Consider the following 15,362-nt stretch of genomic DNA (forward strand, 5'->3'; position numbering starts at 1 on the left):
AGAGTTGTACCAGGTAAATGACTCTTCCATTGAGAGCTTGTTGTTGTGAATTTGAAGTGATACTGAGCTGAATCACTCTCCGTCAGGTCAGTGATTCTCAGAGTGGAGCGTCCACTCCATGTGTCAAGGACCTGAACACGACCTGCATACTGGGAGTCTTCACTAAGGTCCTCAGGCTGTGAAGGACTCTGCCACTGATGAGAACGTTCAGGACTGAACCAGAATTTAGATCTGATAGTGTCAGAACTGCTGTAAGTGCAAGAAATGTCCACTGATGAGCCTTTGGAGGCACAGATGCTTCTGTCAGTGTAAATCACTCTGTCGCAGGGTCGATCATTGACACCTGAAAGATAAAACAAAGTTGTGATAATTTTGAAACCAGAGTTGATGAAGAGTCACAATGAGGGTCTCCATATTAAAATACATGTAGTTATAAGACTCCATCAGATGGTGTTATGTTAGTGTAGTAAACTCACACACTGGAGGAGAGGGGAAATCCTCATGTCCTTCAACTGCACAGGAATAACTGTCTGTAGAATTAAAGTAGTTTGAATAAGTAGAAGATGTTTGTGACTGAACTTTCTGTCCATTTCTGTACCAGATGTAGGAAGAACGATCAGGTAGACGACAACTGCTGTGACACTTCAGGTCTCTCCTGCTAGGATCTGAGGATCTGCTCACCTTCACCTGGAGATCTGGATGTGAAGAAGGAACAAGAATGTTATTTTAGACAAACTGTCAACATACACACACAACACATTTATATTATTGTTGTCTTTATATTGAACATTTGGAAATAATTAAAATATGAATAAAAATGTTACCTGTGACCCTCAAAGTGACTCCAGGTGAACCAGTATATTTCCCACCTTCTTGGTCTGTAATGAATCTGAACTTGTACTCAGCTGAGTCGCTCTCTCTCAGGTCTGTGATTCTCAGAGTGCAGTCCTTGTCAACACCTTTAAACTCCACACGACCTGAATACTCTGGGTCTGTTTTCAGATCCGTATAGACACCATTACTCACTTTTGTGAACCAGAATTTATTCTCAACTCTCTCTACTGTGGATGGGTATCTGCAGGTGCAGCTCATGGCCACTGTTGATCCTTTTAAGGCACAGATCTCAGTGGAGCTGTAAGTCACTCCCCAGCCATCCTGACCCTGTATCACTGTAACACAGAGAACATCAGAAAACACAATGAAACTGAATAACTTCAGTTAACAATCAGTTAATAAGACAAAGGTGAGCATACTACCAATATGATGTGGGGGAAAGGTAACATGGACATGCTTCAAAATCCTCCATTATCAGACTAATTACTGTCATCAAAAGTTCTTAATCATGCGTCAGCAAAAAGTCCTCCGCACAGAAAATTAATAAAAACATGTTTTACACACTTTTCTGAGATGCTGAAGAAAAGTTGTACAAAATACTTATGTTACCCCACCCACATGTTAACTTCCCTTTAATAGGCACTTTCTAACTAATGCTTTAAATAAATAACACTTCATGACTTTTGTATGTTATTTCTGAACGACACCAGGATGAACACAAACAGAGGAAGAGTGGAAGATGTGAACATGCTTTCTACAGTTAAACTCAACATGCACCCAGTCTGAAGGTGCAGTGAAGTGAACAGGAATGTATTGAACCTGCGACCTTTAATGCAGTTTACTGACCAGGATAAGAGGAGAAATATTATTTATTAGAGTCTGTGCTGTTCTTGGTCAGTTCTCTCTGTTCACTCTGTGCTCAGGATGCTGCTGAGTTAAGTGTGAAAACTAAAAATAAAAGCAGAACACTGAAGTGTGTGAAACTGCTTCAAGCAGCTATGACGTGAGATAAGCTGTCTGCATATAGCATGGAAACATCACACTGAGATCAGACAGCACTAACAGAACTAGCAGGGAGTGGTGCAGATGTACGATCATGTACAAGAAGTACAGTCAGTTTTTGGGGTTTTACTGTGAGAACAATATCCCTCCAAAAAACTTGATAAAAGTAGCTGCAGATACAAACTAATCGTCCTCCACATGAGCTGGTGCTTCTGCAGCCAGAGTCGACTTTAGAACAGATTAAACAGGATGAGAAGGGAAAAGTTCTGAAAACCCAAAATATTCTCAGTTTACAGCGTGTAAAAGTGCTGAGCACACAGCTACTTCATGCAAAAGTCAAGATTCCCTCTTTAAATGCAGTAAATGTAACTGTACCTGACACAGAGAGAAGGAAGACCACAAATCCACTCGCTGCTGCAGTTAAACTCATATCTGCTCCTCTGATCTCTCTGTGAGGTTTCAGAGACAATAAAACATGTCAGCAGATAAAATAATGATGCACACAGGAGGTTTACAGTATCAGTCACATCAACAAACAATTCTACTTACAATGAAGACGGACGTCGTCTTGAAAGAAGCCATTCCTCAGTTGTCACTGAGCAGAAGACAGATATCAGGCTCTTAAACTACTAGATGTACTTCCTCTTTAGCTTATTAACATGCATGACATGCCAAATGCGAGCCAACACCCACATCATACTAAAGTTGTGTTGTGTTGCAAAGTATAAATGCAATAATAAATTCAGTATGGGATGCATTAAGCCACATTTTTGATTGTGATTGTAAATATTTACACCTGCCCTCTACAGTTCATCTCTATGTGCTCTGAGGCAGGATGTCACACAGTCTGCAGGTGTAGTGAAGGAACAGGAATGCATTGTACCTGTGAACCACGAGGCAGTTTGACTGAAGAGGATGAAGAGCAGAGGGTTCATTATAAGAGAGGATGGAGAATGACATGTTATTGATGTTTCTTGGTTTGTTTCTTCTCTGTTCACTCTGCAGTCAGGTTGCTGCTGTGTGCAGAGAAAAGCAGAACACTGAACTGTGAGAAGCTCCCACATCTGTTAGTGTTAACAACACATGAACATGTGACACACACAGTTCAAGAAGACTGGAAGGATCTGGTGAGGACACACAGTGGTTTTTAATGACTTTGGCTCGTTCAGGTGGTTCAGATTGATAAACTGTGCAGAGATGTCCAACATGTAGAACAAAGTGTCACCTAACATTTGAAGAAAACACCCAAACCTCACAGTGTGCAGAGAAACACATCAAAACTATCTGCATGGCTATAAACCACTGAAGGTAAGAGAGAAAGTGTCTTTTTGTAATTTGGGTGAACTGGCCCTTTAAAGCAGACAGAGGAGGAAGCACTCACAGTGATGAAGCCTGAATGTGCCACACTTAAACTTCCCCACTAGAGGACAGAGAAACATCAGAGATACTGAATCAGGAGCCTGAAACAACATTTTATCCTCCATCACTGAATGTTACATTACATTCAATTTACTTTATTTTCACATTTTAAGACTAAAACTTCTTTCATTTTGACTTGCTGATGGAAAGTGGGGTGAAGTTTTGTGGTCCACAAAACATTTCTGGAGCTTCACAGGGAAACAGTGTCGCAGCGTTCTCCGAAACAACTGAAGACTTGTTTTAAAAAGTTAAAAAAAACTACCAGAAAAACCCAACATAAAAAGGCTCCATACAGCTTGTCAGGTGTAAACCAGGCCTCCAGGAGCCCCAAGATAACAAAATGGTTTGAAAAGACGTCATTTACGCCCTCCACATGTGGTCAAGCTTGTGCTTCGATCAGCAGCTACAGTCAAGATTCAGGCTTTAAAAAGGGTGTAACAGCCTTCTGACAGTTTGATACAACACTCACAACTAGTGCATGTTGACGCATGAAAAACTGCCCTCACACCATGGCTGCCTATTTTTACAAGCAGTGACACCATGACCGGTGTGTGTGTGTGTGTGTGTGTGTGTGTGTGTTCTACAGTAGGTGTAGCAAGAACTACCACAGAGGCAGTTTTGAGATCATTGCCAGGTGTTTTTTTATGTCTCTGTCTTTCTGTGGACAGATTTTGTCACAATCGTACAAGATGCAGTAACAAAACTTTACAGGTGTGGAGTTGAGATCATAACGAAGGCCGAGTTCAAAGATGGGTGTGAACCAAACACCTGAAGTAGAGGAAGGGACAATTGGCGCCCCTCTTTTTGCCCATGACCCACATTTGTTTTAAGTGGTGGGTCACTGAAGCCCAGTTTCAATCATCCGTCCACTCTAAGACATTATGTTAAGAGATGTTTAATGTGTTATAAAGTCACCTGAAAGCATGGTCTGAAATATCTAATAAATCTGGAACAGTTTATTAACCACTCAATTAATTAATTAATTCAGTAAGTATGATACTTTATTGATCTCCAGGGTAAAATAAACATGTTACAAAAGCACAAGAGTCAGACTGAGAGGTCAGGATAAACAACCCAATCACCAGGAAATAAGTTGGCACTGTACGCTTTTCAAAACCACAAATATGTTGAAACTTTTTTATGTTGCATCTGTTCTGTATGTCTCTTTAGGTACAATATTAAATTGTATGTCGTGGCAACACTGTGCTAATGGTCTGATGAGGTTTAGTCAAACAAAACACTGTTAGGATTAGGAAAAGATCATGTTTGGAAATGTCTGGACATTAAAAAATGTTGTGGTTTCATGCTTACAAATGCTGAAACGCCACATTACCCTCCACTTCCTGATATGAAAGTCAGCTCATAAACAGGTAATATGAACATGATATGACACGTGTTGTAGAGATGTCGATATATTAAGTATGACAAAAATTTTAGGATAGCCGTAGTTTGCAGAAACGTAAAATGACAACATTTTATTCTGGTGACTGAGCTGCAGGAAAACAGAAAGAATTTTGAACTTTAAAAGTTACATATACAACAAAATAACATGATGTAACATTAGCTAGCTACTGAGACATCAGTGATCTAGTAGCGATCATTTTAAGCTGGTTATAAAGAAAAGGACCATAATACATTGAATCAGCAGAGAGTTCTGATAACCCTCAGTTTGAAATGTGCCTCTAACAAAAGCCTCAGTTTGGAGAGATCTTTGTCATACTCCTCTGTCCCAACAAGAGTCAGGACACACTACTGTAGATGTGAAGGTGCAAAACAGAGGGGTAGGGCTAAGTGGGCGGGGCAAAAGGTGTATTGGGATTAGGGCCGTCACAATATCAGATTTTAACAACACAGTTATCGCGGCCCAAATAACGATATTATCACAATATCTATAGAGAATTAGGAAACAATAATGCTCAGTCAAATGACTCTTTAACTTTGTTTAGTGTGTGTTTTGTTTCTTTTTTGGCAAATGAATTACACTCAAAATACGAGTGTAGGGAGGTGGAGAGAGAGCCTCTTACCATAACTGTACAAATGTGTAGAAAAAGAACAATTACACTCAGCCAGCGTTAAGGTGCATTACCACCACCTACCATGACAAAGTGGGAAGGGAAAGAAACGGAAAGAGGCAATGTATTATTTACAAGCTGCTATCATAGTTGTACTATTAACACTATTAGTATTTCATTTTTAAATATCCTGATTATTATTATAACACTTCTAACTTCTTAGACTCCTATGGTTTGGTCTGAGAGTAATTCACAAGTATTTTTCAACTACTTCAGGTATGTTTTGGCGGCTGCAGGGGAGATTTGGGATGAAGAACAGTTGTCAGAGACTAATTCAAAGATAAAAGTTGAACTTTCATTTATCAAGTTGCTGTAAAAAGCATGTTACAAGTTATATTTACAATTAAATGGATAATAAAATCACAAAATACTTCACACGTTCTTCCACTAAGCTGAACACTGGTGTATGTTAGGTTAGATATATAATTGTCTCTATTGCATATTCCTGCTTTAATACAAATGTTATGAAGAAACAGAAATATCAGACTATAAATGCAGGTCAACGGGTTTTGTTGACGGTGCTGTACAACACAGCTGGATCCTCTGCAGCTCCCTGACCTCTGGCTCTAATGAAAGAAAAAGATATTGCATGAAATATAACAACTCCCATCACATCCCAACAGTGATGATAATAAAGACAGATCAGGAAAATCCAAAAGCATTTCAAAGTGAAGTCATTTTAATCTTGCACAGTGTCCCTGTGTGGAGAGCCGCTCACCTCGGGGCGGTACTGGCACTGGTACATCTGACAGCAGCGTACACGACTTCCTGTTGCTCCACGTGTCTTCGAGGCTGAGCTGGTCTGATGTTGGAGTACAGATTATCTGCCTGGTTGTTGGAGAAGTGGATGGTGGCGTACTGAAAGTCGTCCTGCTCCTCCGGCTGTCCCTGGTCAGGTAGACATAAACAGAATTACTTTCAGCTACATATTTTATATGAGTCTTTCATTTGAACAGTGCATTCTTGCAGAGGATTGAAACCAGGATGAAAACAGCCGAAGCAGAAGCAGCTGTGGTAATAAAGGAGCTAATATCCCTGTTGTCAAAAGTGCAACATGAAGTCCTCCTCTGTCAGATGAGTTTTCTAGAAGCCCTTAAAGACACTGAGTGGCTCGGCAGTATGAATAAACAGGAGCCAGACTGGGTTTTATTTCTTCTAGAGTAAAATACACAACTATCCTCACATGTTCCCTGTCGTCTGGTCTCTCTTCAGCCTCAGTAGATTCCCTGGAAGTCCTCTTTTTCCTGGTTAGGAGAGTTAATTAAAACATAAACGACTGAATGTTTTAATTCTGAATTGCTGTGATTGAACATTCAATGATTCAGTGAAACAGAACTGCTCACCTGATCCACAGGAAGACAGAGAGGGATATGATAGCCAGGAGAACGACAGTGATTGTTCCAGCAGCCACTGATTTCCCTGATCCTAAGAAATGGTGATCAAAAGAAAACAGACAGTTAATCAGGCTGTTACAGCATGTTTCGGTCTGTTGGTCCCAGAGAGTGATATATGATAAAACAAGGAAAAAAACAAACATGTCCAGTATAATAGTGCATGTGAGCATATTAAAGCAATTAATGTCCTGCTCAATAAAAGGTGGACTATCTGTCAGGCTGTGGACACATGTAGTATAGTACATGACATGATAGAGATTAGGTTGAAAAATAAACTCCACAGTGAGCTCTGCCAGACAAAGAATGTAAGGCACAGTTTCTAAGTTACATTTCTGTACAACAATTACTCATCGCTGCAAAATATAACTGAGCCGAGCAGGTATGGTTTAACATACTGGCCGAGATGGTATTTGAGTCCAAATGTACAATCTAGCTCAAGTGAGAACAACCATGCCATGTCTCACTCTGTAAATGCACAGCAGTAAAATGAGTATGTCAGAGCTTTTCTCATCATCATCAGTTTTGGCAGTCGAGGTCTAAAGAAGCCAATAGGACAGTATCATCTGCAAACAACAACACACCATCCTAACAAACCAATAAATGGGCAGTTTTCACACCTGGGCTTCAAACTGGCATTCTTTCCACATGTATTATGAGCAGGAGAGATCACAAGACAAAAGCCAACAGCCACATTGGATGTGCTTGGCAGGAGCCCAACAATAAAGACAAAACTCTCGCTCTGAGTGCACAGGGAATTAAGACTCTCAAGAAGCAAAAACTGTACTAGAAACTGCAGCAGGACACCCACAGAAACATCAGGGAACACGTTCTTGAACATTTTAAAGGTCGACACATGTAAACAAGATTATTTTATTCCTATGAGCCCTTCATTATGTAACAGAGTGCAAAGACTCTGACCACTGTTTCACCTGAAAGATAAAATCTGATGTGATCTTCCTTTCTGAGGCTGACTCCCAGATAACTGGAACACACTCCTGTTTTCTGCCTCCTATCCAGAGGATGTGACTGTCAGGTGAAGAAGCCTCGCAGAGTGCTTCTTCTCCTACAGTATCCCCAGGTGAGGTCAACAATGTTCTCCTCTTACTGAAGACATTCAAGCTCATCGATTTCTTGTTTTTATTTTAAGAAAAATGTATTATTGTTAATTAGTATGCTCAATAACATTTTTAAAAATGGCATTTTCTGTACTATCGACTATGTATATCATCTGTACTACCATCAAAAACTCACCTGTCACCACAGTCAGATGTACGGTGGTTTTATTTCTTCCTCTTCTGTTCTGGGCTTCACAGGAAACATTCCCACTGTGTTCAGCTCTGAAGTCAGTGATGGTGAAGATCTGTCCTGATGCTGTTGGTGAGTCTTCATTCTCCTTGTACCAGGTGTATTTAGCTGCTGGGTTAGCATCACTGCTACAGGTCAGAGTCACTGAACTGCCCTCCACTATCTCAGCAGAGGGACTCACTGACACAGAGGGAAGTCTTGGAGCATCTGGAGGAGAGTATACACAAAGAGAGTTCATTATGTAACATGTTGTGTACTAGGACAGGTTTTGTAAGTGTTAACTGAAATGTACAAAGACATCCTCTGTGTCCCTCTGTCTCTGTCATGAAAGAAATAAAACTGACTTGTACAAATGAATTACCACTTTTGTCCTAGAATTAACAGATGGCTTCACTTCTCCAACAGAACAAATCAACCCACTGGTCCCTTCTTGCAAATCCATCGTTGGACTAACAGAAGCACTCATGTGTCATACTTACACTGGACATCAATAAATACAGACTCGGAGCCTAAACGGCCGTGTTGATTCTCAGACTTGCAGGAGTAGTTCCCTCTGTCCTCAGAGCTGATGGAGGAGAAATGATAACTTCCTTCTTGTCCTTGAAAAACTTCTTGGTTCTCCTTGTACCAGGTGTATTTAGCTGCTGGGTTAGCATCACTGCTACAGGTCAGAGTCACTGAACTGCCCTCCACTATCTCAGCAGAGGGACTCACTGACACAGAGGAGGTCTTTGGAGCATCTGGAGGAGATGATTGTTTAAGTTAACTATTAAATCAGCCACACATTGTGAATCTCCACCAGCAACCACTGGAGCTGCTCAGTGAACTATAGCATCAGACTGTTAATGTGAAGCAGACAGAGCTTTCAATCATGATTATCACTCACATGTCACATTAATAGAGATGTATTCAGACGTCCTCCTCCCCAGCTCGTTCTCAGCTGTACAGTGATACTCTCCAGAGTCAGAGGACTGGATGGAGCTGAAGACAAGCTGTGGTTCTTTACTGAGAGGTTGAAGGTCTGTATCTCCATTTTTCTTGTACCAGGTGTAATTAGCTGCTGGGTTGGCATCACTGCTACAGGTCAGAGTCACTGAACTGCCCTCCACTATCTCAGCAGAGGGACTCACTGACACAGAGGGAAGCTTCAGAGCATCTGGAGGAGGAAACATGAATTTGTTTAATAGCTGGAGAAGCAATATTAAATGCACAGTGAGAAACAGAGGGTGATTGTTACTTGTGATAGAAATCAGAGCAAACTCACACACTAAGGGGGAGCCGTACGTCTCATGTCCCATCAAAGCACAGGAGATGTTGTCTCCAGGATAAAATCTGTCTTTATATACAGAACTTTCCTCCTTCATGACTTTCTGTCTGTTCTTGAACCAGACGTAGGAAAGACGACCAGCTGGACTGCAGCTGCTGTGACACTTCAGCTCTGCCTCAGTATCAGACTGGTGGACTGTTGTTCTGGTCACCTGCACCTGCAGAGCTGGATATGAGAACAAGAAACAATATTATTATCACTGGTTCTGACAGAAATCAGTGATAGATGTACATACACGACAACACAACAGTTACTATTCCTAGAACTAGCAGTGAACATTAGTGCCAACACAACAGTCATTATTACACAAACTCATGATGATCCATCATTTTCAACATGTTCACTGTTTCTAAATGTACTATGTTGATGTTTTACATCAGTGTGTGTTCATCAGCACCTGTGACAGTCAGAGTTGTAGCAGGTAAACTACTCCTCCATTCAAAGCTTCCTGCTGTGAATTTAAAGTGATACTGAGCTGAATCACTCTCTGTCAGGTCAGTGATTCTCAGAGTGGAGCGTCCACTCCATGCGTCAAAGACCTGAACACGACCTGCAAACTGGGAGTCAGGCTGTGAAGGACTCTGCCACTGATGAGAACGTTCAGGACTGAACCAGAATTTAGATCTGATAGTGTCAGAACTGCTGTAAGTGCAAGAAATGTCCACTGATGAGCCTTTGGAGGCACAGATGCTTCTGTCAGTGTAAATCACTCTGTCGCAGGGTCGATCATTGACACCTGAAAGATAAAACAAAGTTGTGATAATTTTGAAACCAGAGTTGATGAAGAGTCACAATGAGGGTCTCCATATTAAAATACATGTAGTTATAAGACTCCATCAGATGGTGTTATGTTAGTGTAGTAAACTCACACACTGGAGGAGAGGGGAAATCCTCATGTCCTTCAACTGCACAGGAATAACTGTCTGTAGAATTAAAGTAGTTTGAATAAGTAGAAGATGTTTGTGACTGAATTTTCTCTCCATTCTTGTACCAGATGTAGGAAGAACGATCAGGTAGACGACAACTGCTGTGACACTTCAGCTCTCTCCAGTTATATGAGGATCTGCTCACCTTCACCTGGAGATCTGGATGTGAAGAAGGAACAAGAATGTTATTTTAGACAAACTGTCAACATACACACACAACACATTTATATTATTGTTGTCTAGATGTTGAACATTTGGAAATAATTAAAACATGAATGAAAATGTTACCTGTGACCCTCAAAGTGACTCCAGGTGAACCAGAATAGCTCCCACCTGGTTGGTCTGTAATGAATCTGAACTTGTACTCAGCTGAGTCGCTCTCTCTCAGGTCTGTGATTCTCAGAGTGCAGTCCTTGTCAACACCTTTATACTCCACACGATGTGAATACTCTGGGTCTGTTTTCAGATCCGTATAGACACCATTACTCTCTTTTGTAAACCAGACTCCATTCTCAACTGTCTTTACTGTGGATGGGTATCTGTAGGTGCAGCTCATGTTCACTGTTGATCCTTTTAAGGCACAGATCTCAGTAGAGCTGTAAGTCACTCCCCAGTCATTCTGACCCAATATCACTGTAACACAGAGCACATCAGAAACTACAATGTAACTGATTAACTTCAGTTAACAATCAGTTAATAAGACAAAGGTGATCAAACTACCAATATGATGTTGGGCAAAGGCAACATGGACATGCTTCAAAATCCTCGATTATCAGACACAAACAGAGGAAGAGTGGAAGATGTGAACATGCTTTCTACAGTTAAACTCAACTTGCACCCAGTCTGAAGGTGCAGTGAAGTGAACAGGAATGTATTGAACCTGTGACCTTTAATGCAGTTTACTGACCAGGATAAGAGGAGAAATATTATCTATTAGAGTCTGTGCTGTTCTTGGTCAGTTCTCTCTGTTCACTCTGTGCTCAGAATGCTGCTGAGTTAAGTGTGAAAACTAAAATAAAAGCAGAACACTGAAGTGTGTGAAACTGCTTCAAGCAGCTATGACGTGAGATAAGCTGCGTGCATATAGCATGGAAACATCACACCGAGGTCAGACAGCACTACCAGAACTAGCAGGCAGTGCTGCAGATGTACAATCATATACAAGAAGTACAGTCAGTTTTTGGGGTTTTACTGTGAGAACAATATCCCTCCAAAAAACTCCACTGTGATAAAAGTAGCTGCAGATACAAACTAATCGTCCTCCACATGAGCTGGTGCTTCTGCAGCCAGGGTCGACTTTAGAACAGATTAAACAGGATGAGAAGGGAAAAGTTCTGAAAACCCAAAATATTCTCAGTTTACAGCGTGTAAAAGTGCTGAGCACACAGCTACTTCATGCAAAAGTCAAGATTCCCTCTTTAAATGCAGTAAATGTAACTGTACCTGACACAGAGAGAAGGAAGACCACAAATCCACTCGCTGCTGCAGTTAAACTCATATCTGCTCCTCTGATCTCTCTGTGAGGTTTCAGAGACAATAAAACATGTCAGCAGAAAAAATAATGATGCACACAGGAGGTTTACAGTATCAGTCACATCAACAAACAATTCTACTTACAATGAAGACGGACGTCGTCTTGAAAGAAGCCATTCCTCAGTTGTCAGTTAGCAGAAGTCAGATATCAGGCTCTGAAACCACTAGATGTACTTCCTCTTTAGCTTATTAACATACATGACGTGTCAAATGCGAGCCAACACCCACATCGTACTAAAGTTGTGTTGTGTTGCAAAGTATAAATGCAATAATAAATGCAGTATGGGATGCATCAAGGCACATTTTTGATTGTGATTGTAAATATTTACACCTGCCCTCTACAGTTCATCTCTATGTGCTCTGAGGCAGGATGTCACACAGTCTGCAGGTGTAGTGAAGGATCAGGAATGCATTGTACCTGTGAACCACGAGGCAGTTTGACTGAAGAGGATGAAGAGCAGAGGGTTCATTATAAGAGAGGATGGAGAATGACATGTTATTGCTGTTTCTTGGTTTGTTTCTTCTCTGTTCACTCTGCAGTCAGGTTGCTGCTGTGTGCAGAGAAAAGCAGAACACTGAGCTGTGAGAAACTCCCACGTCTGTTAGTGTTAACAACACATGAACATGTGACACACACAGTTCAAGAAGACTGTTAGGATCTGGTGAGGACACAAAATGGTTTTTAATGACTTTGGCTCGTTTAGGTGGTTCAGATTGATGAACTGTGCAGAGATGTCCAACATGTAGAACAAAGTGTTACCTAACATTTGAAAAAAACACCCAAACCTCACAGTGTGCAGAGAAACAAAACAAAACTATCTGCATGGCTACAAACCACTGAAGGTAAGAGAGGAAGTGTCTTTTTGTCATTGGGGTGAACTGACCTTTAAAAGCAGACAGAGGAGGAAGCACTCACAGTGATGAAGCATGAATGTGCCACACTTAAACTTCCCCACTAGAGGGCAGTGTAACATCAGTCATTGACCTCGTCCACAGACTCAGGAGAAGAAGAGGAATCGGCATCAAGACCACCACAGTCACCCTGATGATGTTCATTATCATTGTTGAATTCACTAGAAATACACACAGATATGTGACACATTAATAAATCACTTTTCCAGATGATGCTGTCTGTTAATCACTCAGTCAGAGTCATCCACCTCTGACATGATGGAGGTTCCTCCCTGAACACAGCTACAGAAAAACTGTCTCTGAACGCAGACAGGAAATGTTGTTTTCTTTGCACCAGTTATGACTTGTGACATATTAACATGTTAATCTGGTCTGGTGCAGTAAACAGGTGTGTGTGCAGGTGAATGAGGATAACCTACCTGCCACAGTCAGATGTACGGTGGTTTTATTTCTTCCTCTTCTGTTCTGGGCTTCACAGGAATAATTCCCACTGTGTTCAGCTCTGAAGTCAGTGATGTTGAAGATCTGTCCTGATGCTTTTGGTGAGTCTCCATTCAGAAAATTAAAATACTCAAGTATCTGTAAATTGTACTAATTGGCTCATTCCATCACTGGTTGTTCTAAATTTTGACACAAAGCGTTTCATTTTACTGCAAATAAATATCACTTTTCAGTCTCCTTGATTTCGAATAATCGCTATCGGCCCTGAAAAAGCCACATCGGTCGACCCCTGGGGCTTAACTTCATTTCAAGTTGCAATCGTAACAGTAAAAAAAAAAACAAAAGTCACATGAAAAAGACATGATCAACCATTTAAGAGAGAAACAATAGAAATGTCATCAATCAGCAGCTGCAGTGTTGAAGGGGGACAGTGCTCCATGTCCAGACGGGCAACAATATATAGTGCAATGGGTTACAGTCTCCACCAGATGGCAGTATATTTTTAAGGTTCAAAGTTAGATTTTATGTGGAAACACAAGACAAAAAAGTCACTGTGGCATCTATGTGACAAAACACTGCAGTTTTAAGGCATGCACTTTGAAAGAAACAGGTGATTTTTACTGTTGCAAGTTTTAAAGCTGTGCATCACATCAAACATCAACTTTACAGAAACTGTTAATCTGGTAATTTTACACTGTATGTATTGATACAAATCCACTTCAGGTTGCTCTGAATAAGAGCGCTAAATGCTTTATAATTTAAATGACGATATACCCTACCTCGGCACGGAGAGAAGGGAGACAATAAATCCACTTGCTGCTGCTTCTCTTATCTTTCTGTAAGGCTTCAGAGATGTTAAAACACATCAGTAAACCTCAATAAACATCTTCCAATGGAGAAGGATGTGTTCTTGAAAGACAACGTTCCTCTATGGTCATTCAGCCATTCACACACACACATTCAGAGGCTGCCATGCAAGGTGCCAACCGCTCATCAGGAGCAAATTGGGGTTCAGTATCTTGCTCAAGGACGCTTCGACATGCAGCTGGGGGAGCAGGGAATTTGAACCAGAGACCTTCCGATTACTAGACGACCTGCTCTACCTCCTGAGCTTCAGCCGCCCCATTGCACACTGTTTGGTCCCTTTTGCTGCTGTGCCACATTTAATTTCTCCTGCTATCTCTTATCTGATCCATCTTCTTTTATGTTGTCTTATATGTCATATGAGCATTTCTTAACAAATCTACTCAACTATAGCTTTCAAATAAATGTAGCGGAGTAAAAAATATGTTTGTCTGAATTGTAGTCAAGTAGAAGCAGCACTGGTGGACACAGTCAAGTGATGTTAAAGCAGAATATGACACAATACAGTACTTGATTAAGTTAATTCATGTTAAAATAACGCTCGCTACTTTCCACCACTTGATACTGGGCAGCTAGCATACAGTTACATTTTCTGCTAAGACCGTAAGCTAGCATTAGCAATTAAGATGTATACATCTTCGAGCTATGTCAGGAAATATCTTGCTCATGTCGTCACAACTTACCACAGGCAACAACAGAAGCCGTCTTTCTGTCTTCACTCGTCTTAAAGCTGTTTCTCGTCATTTTAACTCGTAGTTAGCTGAACTTACAGCAACTCAAACAGCAACTGGACGTTACCAACTCACAGTTAAACAACGTCATTACGCATACGTCACATTAAAGCCCGCCACCGTTCTTTGACCTTTGACCTCTGACCTACTTTAACTATTTTGACGCTAATTCGTATCTTACGTCCGACGTCATGGCTTGAAACGATAACTGAGTAGTTCAGGGAGCCTGGGGAAACCCATTGTCGCCAGTTAAAGAAAATACAATCATGAAAACGAGCCTTGATTACACAAAAATACATATATTCCCATGGTAAGTCATGAAAATAAGACTTAAAAAAGTAGAAATTGTGAGGAATTTTCTTTTAAAAAGTAACAATTATGAGATAAAAAGCTGAAGTTATGAGGTAAAGTCAAACTGATGGGATAGATAGTCGAAATTATGAGAAACAGGGTCAAAATTATACGATAAATGTTGACTTTATATCTCTTAATTACATTTTTAGATAGATAGATAGATAGATAGATAGATAGATAGATAGATAGAGTACTTTTTAAATGTATATAAAGATAGATGTTGACAAACATAAATACCAAACATTTAT

The 15,362-nt window shown here is 40.6% G+C and overlaps 2 protein-coding genes across 14 annotated transcripts; both read right to left on the reverse strand.

Moving 5' to 3' along the window:
* Positions 1-139: 139 nt before the first annotated feature.
* On the reverse strand, positions 140-3,185 carry LOC311251369 (uncharacterized protein). 3 transcript variants are annotated; one of them, XM_084343747.1, is made up of 7 exons: positions 2,720-3,185; positions 2,386-2,403; positions 2,212-2,285; positions 825-1,169; positions 682-695; positions 477-530; positions 140-343 (listed from the first exon to the last, which is right to left on the reverse strand). In XM_084343747.1, the coding sequence occupies exons 1-7, from the start codon at positions 2,794-2,796 to the stop codon at positions 314-316; spliced, it is 612 nt and encodes a 203-aa protein (XP_084199873.1). In that variant the 5' UTR covers positions 2,797-3,185; the 3' UTR covers positions 140-313. The 3 variants fall into 3 exon arrangements, with proteins under 3 accessions (XP_084199873.1, XP_084199872.1, XP_084199874.1); XM_084343746.1 differs by having other exon boundaries at positions 2,386-2,431; XM_084343748.1 differs by having other exon boundaries at positions 2,386-2,431; positions 2,633-3,185.
* A 1,053-nt stretch (positions 3,186-4,238) lies between these two features.
* LOC311251231 (sialoadhesin-like) lies at positions 4,239-14,865 on the reverse strand. 11 transcript variants are annotated; one of them, XM_084343600.1, is made up of 17 exons: positions 14,713-14,864; positions 13,945-14,009; positions 13,144-13,272; positions 12,231-12,885; positions 11,897-11,914; positions 11,723-11,796; positions 10,568-10,912; positions 10,223-10,438; positions 9,751-10,089; positions 9,291-9,518; positions 8,913-9,182; positions 8,506-8,766; positions 7,973-8,233; positions 6,671-6,752; positions 6,511-6,571; positions 6,046-6,215; positions 4,239-5,891 (listed from the first exon to the last, which is right to left on the reverse strand). In XM_084343600.1, the coding sequence occupies exons 4-17, from the start codon at positions 12,305-12,307 to the stop codon at positions 5,630-5,632; spliced, it is 2,664 nt and encodes an 887-aa protein (XP_084199726.1). In that variant the 5' UTR covers positions 12,308-12,885; positions 13,144-13,272; positions 13,945-14,009; positions 14,713-14,864; the 3' UTR covers positions 4,239-5,629. The 11 variants fall into 11 exon arrangements, 10 of the variants coding, with proteins under 10 accessions (XP_084199726.1, XP_084199733.1, XP_084199732.1 ...); XM_084343607.1 differs by having other exon boundaries at positions 12,231-12,360; positions 12,798-12,885; positions 13,144-14,865; XM_084343606.1 differs by having other exon boundaries at positions 12,231-12,363; positions 12,798-12,885; positions 13,144-14,865.
* Between the last annotated feature and the right edge of the window lie 497 nt (positions 14,866-15,362).

This window comes from Pagrus pagrus, assembly GCF_965226575.1.
Source record: "Pagrus pagrus genome assembly, chromosome: 2".
Lineage (NCBI taxonomy): Eukaryota > Metazoa > Chordata > Actinopteri > Spariformes > Sparidae > Pagrus > Pagrus pagrus.

Excerpts from the sequence above, each read along its gene's own strand:
- LOC311251369 (XM_084343746.1), bottom strand. The coding sequence starts at position 2,900 with ATGTGGGAGCTTCTCACAGTTCAGTGTTCTGCTTTTCTCTGCACACAG. Across the intron at positions 1,170-2,211 it reads CTTCCTTCTCTCTGTGTCAG|TGATACAGGGTCAGGATGGC; the intron begins GTACAGTTACAT and ends TCTGTGTTACAG. Across the intron at positions 344-476 it reads TTTCCCCTCTCCTCCAGTGT|GTGTCAATGATCGACCCTGC; the intron begins GTGAGTTTACTA and ends TTTATCTTTCAG.
- LOC311251231 (XM_084343607.1), bottom strand. The coding sequence starts at position 12,307 with ATGTCATTCTCCATCCTCTCTTATAATGAACCCTCTGCTCTTCATCCT. Across the intron at positions 10,090-10,222 it reads TTTCCCCTCTCCTCCAGTGT|GTGTCAATGATCGACCCTGC; the intron begins GTGAGTTTACTA and ends TTTATCTTTCAG. Across the intron at positions 6,216-6,510 it reads GACCAGACGACAGGGAACAT|GGACAGCCGGAGGAGCAGGA; the intron begins GTGAGGATAGTT and ends CTACCTGACCAG.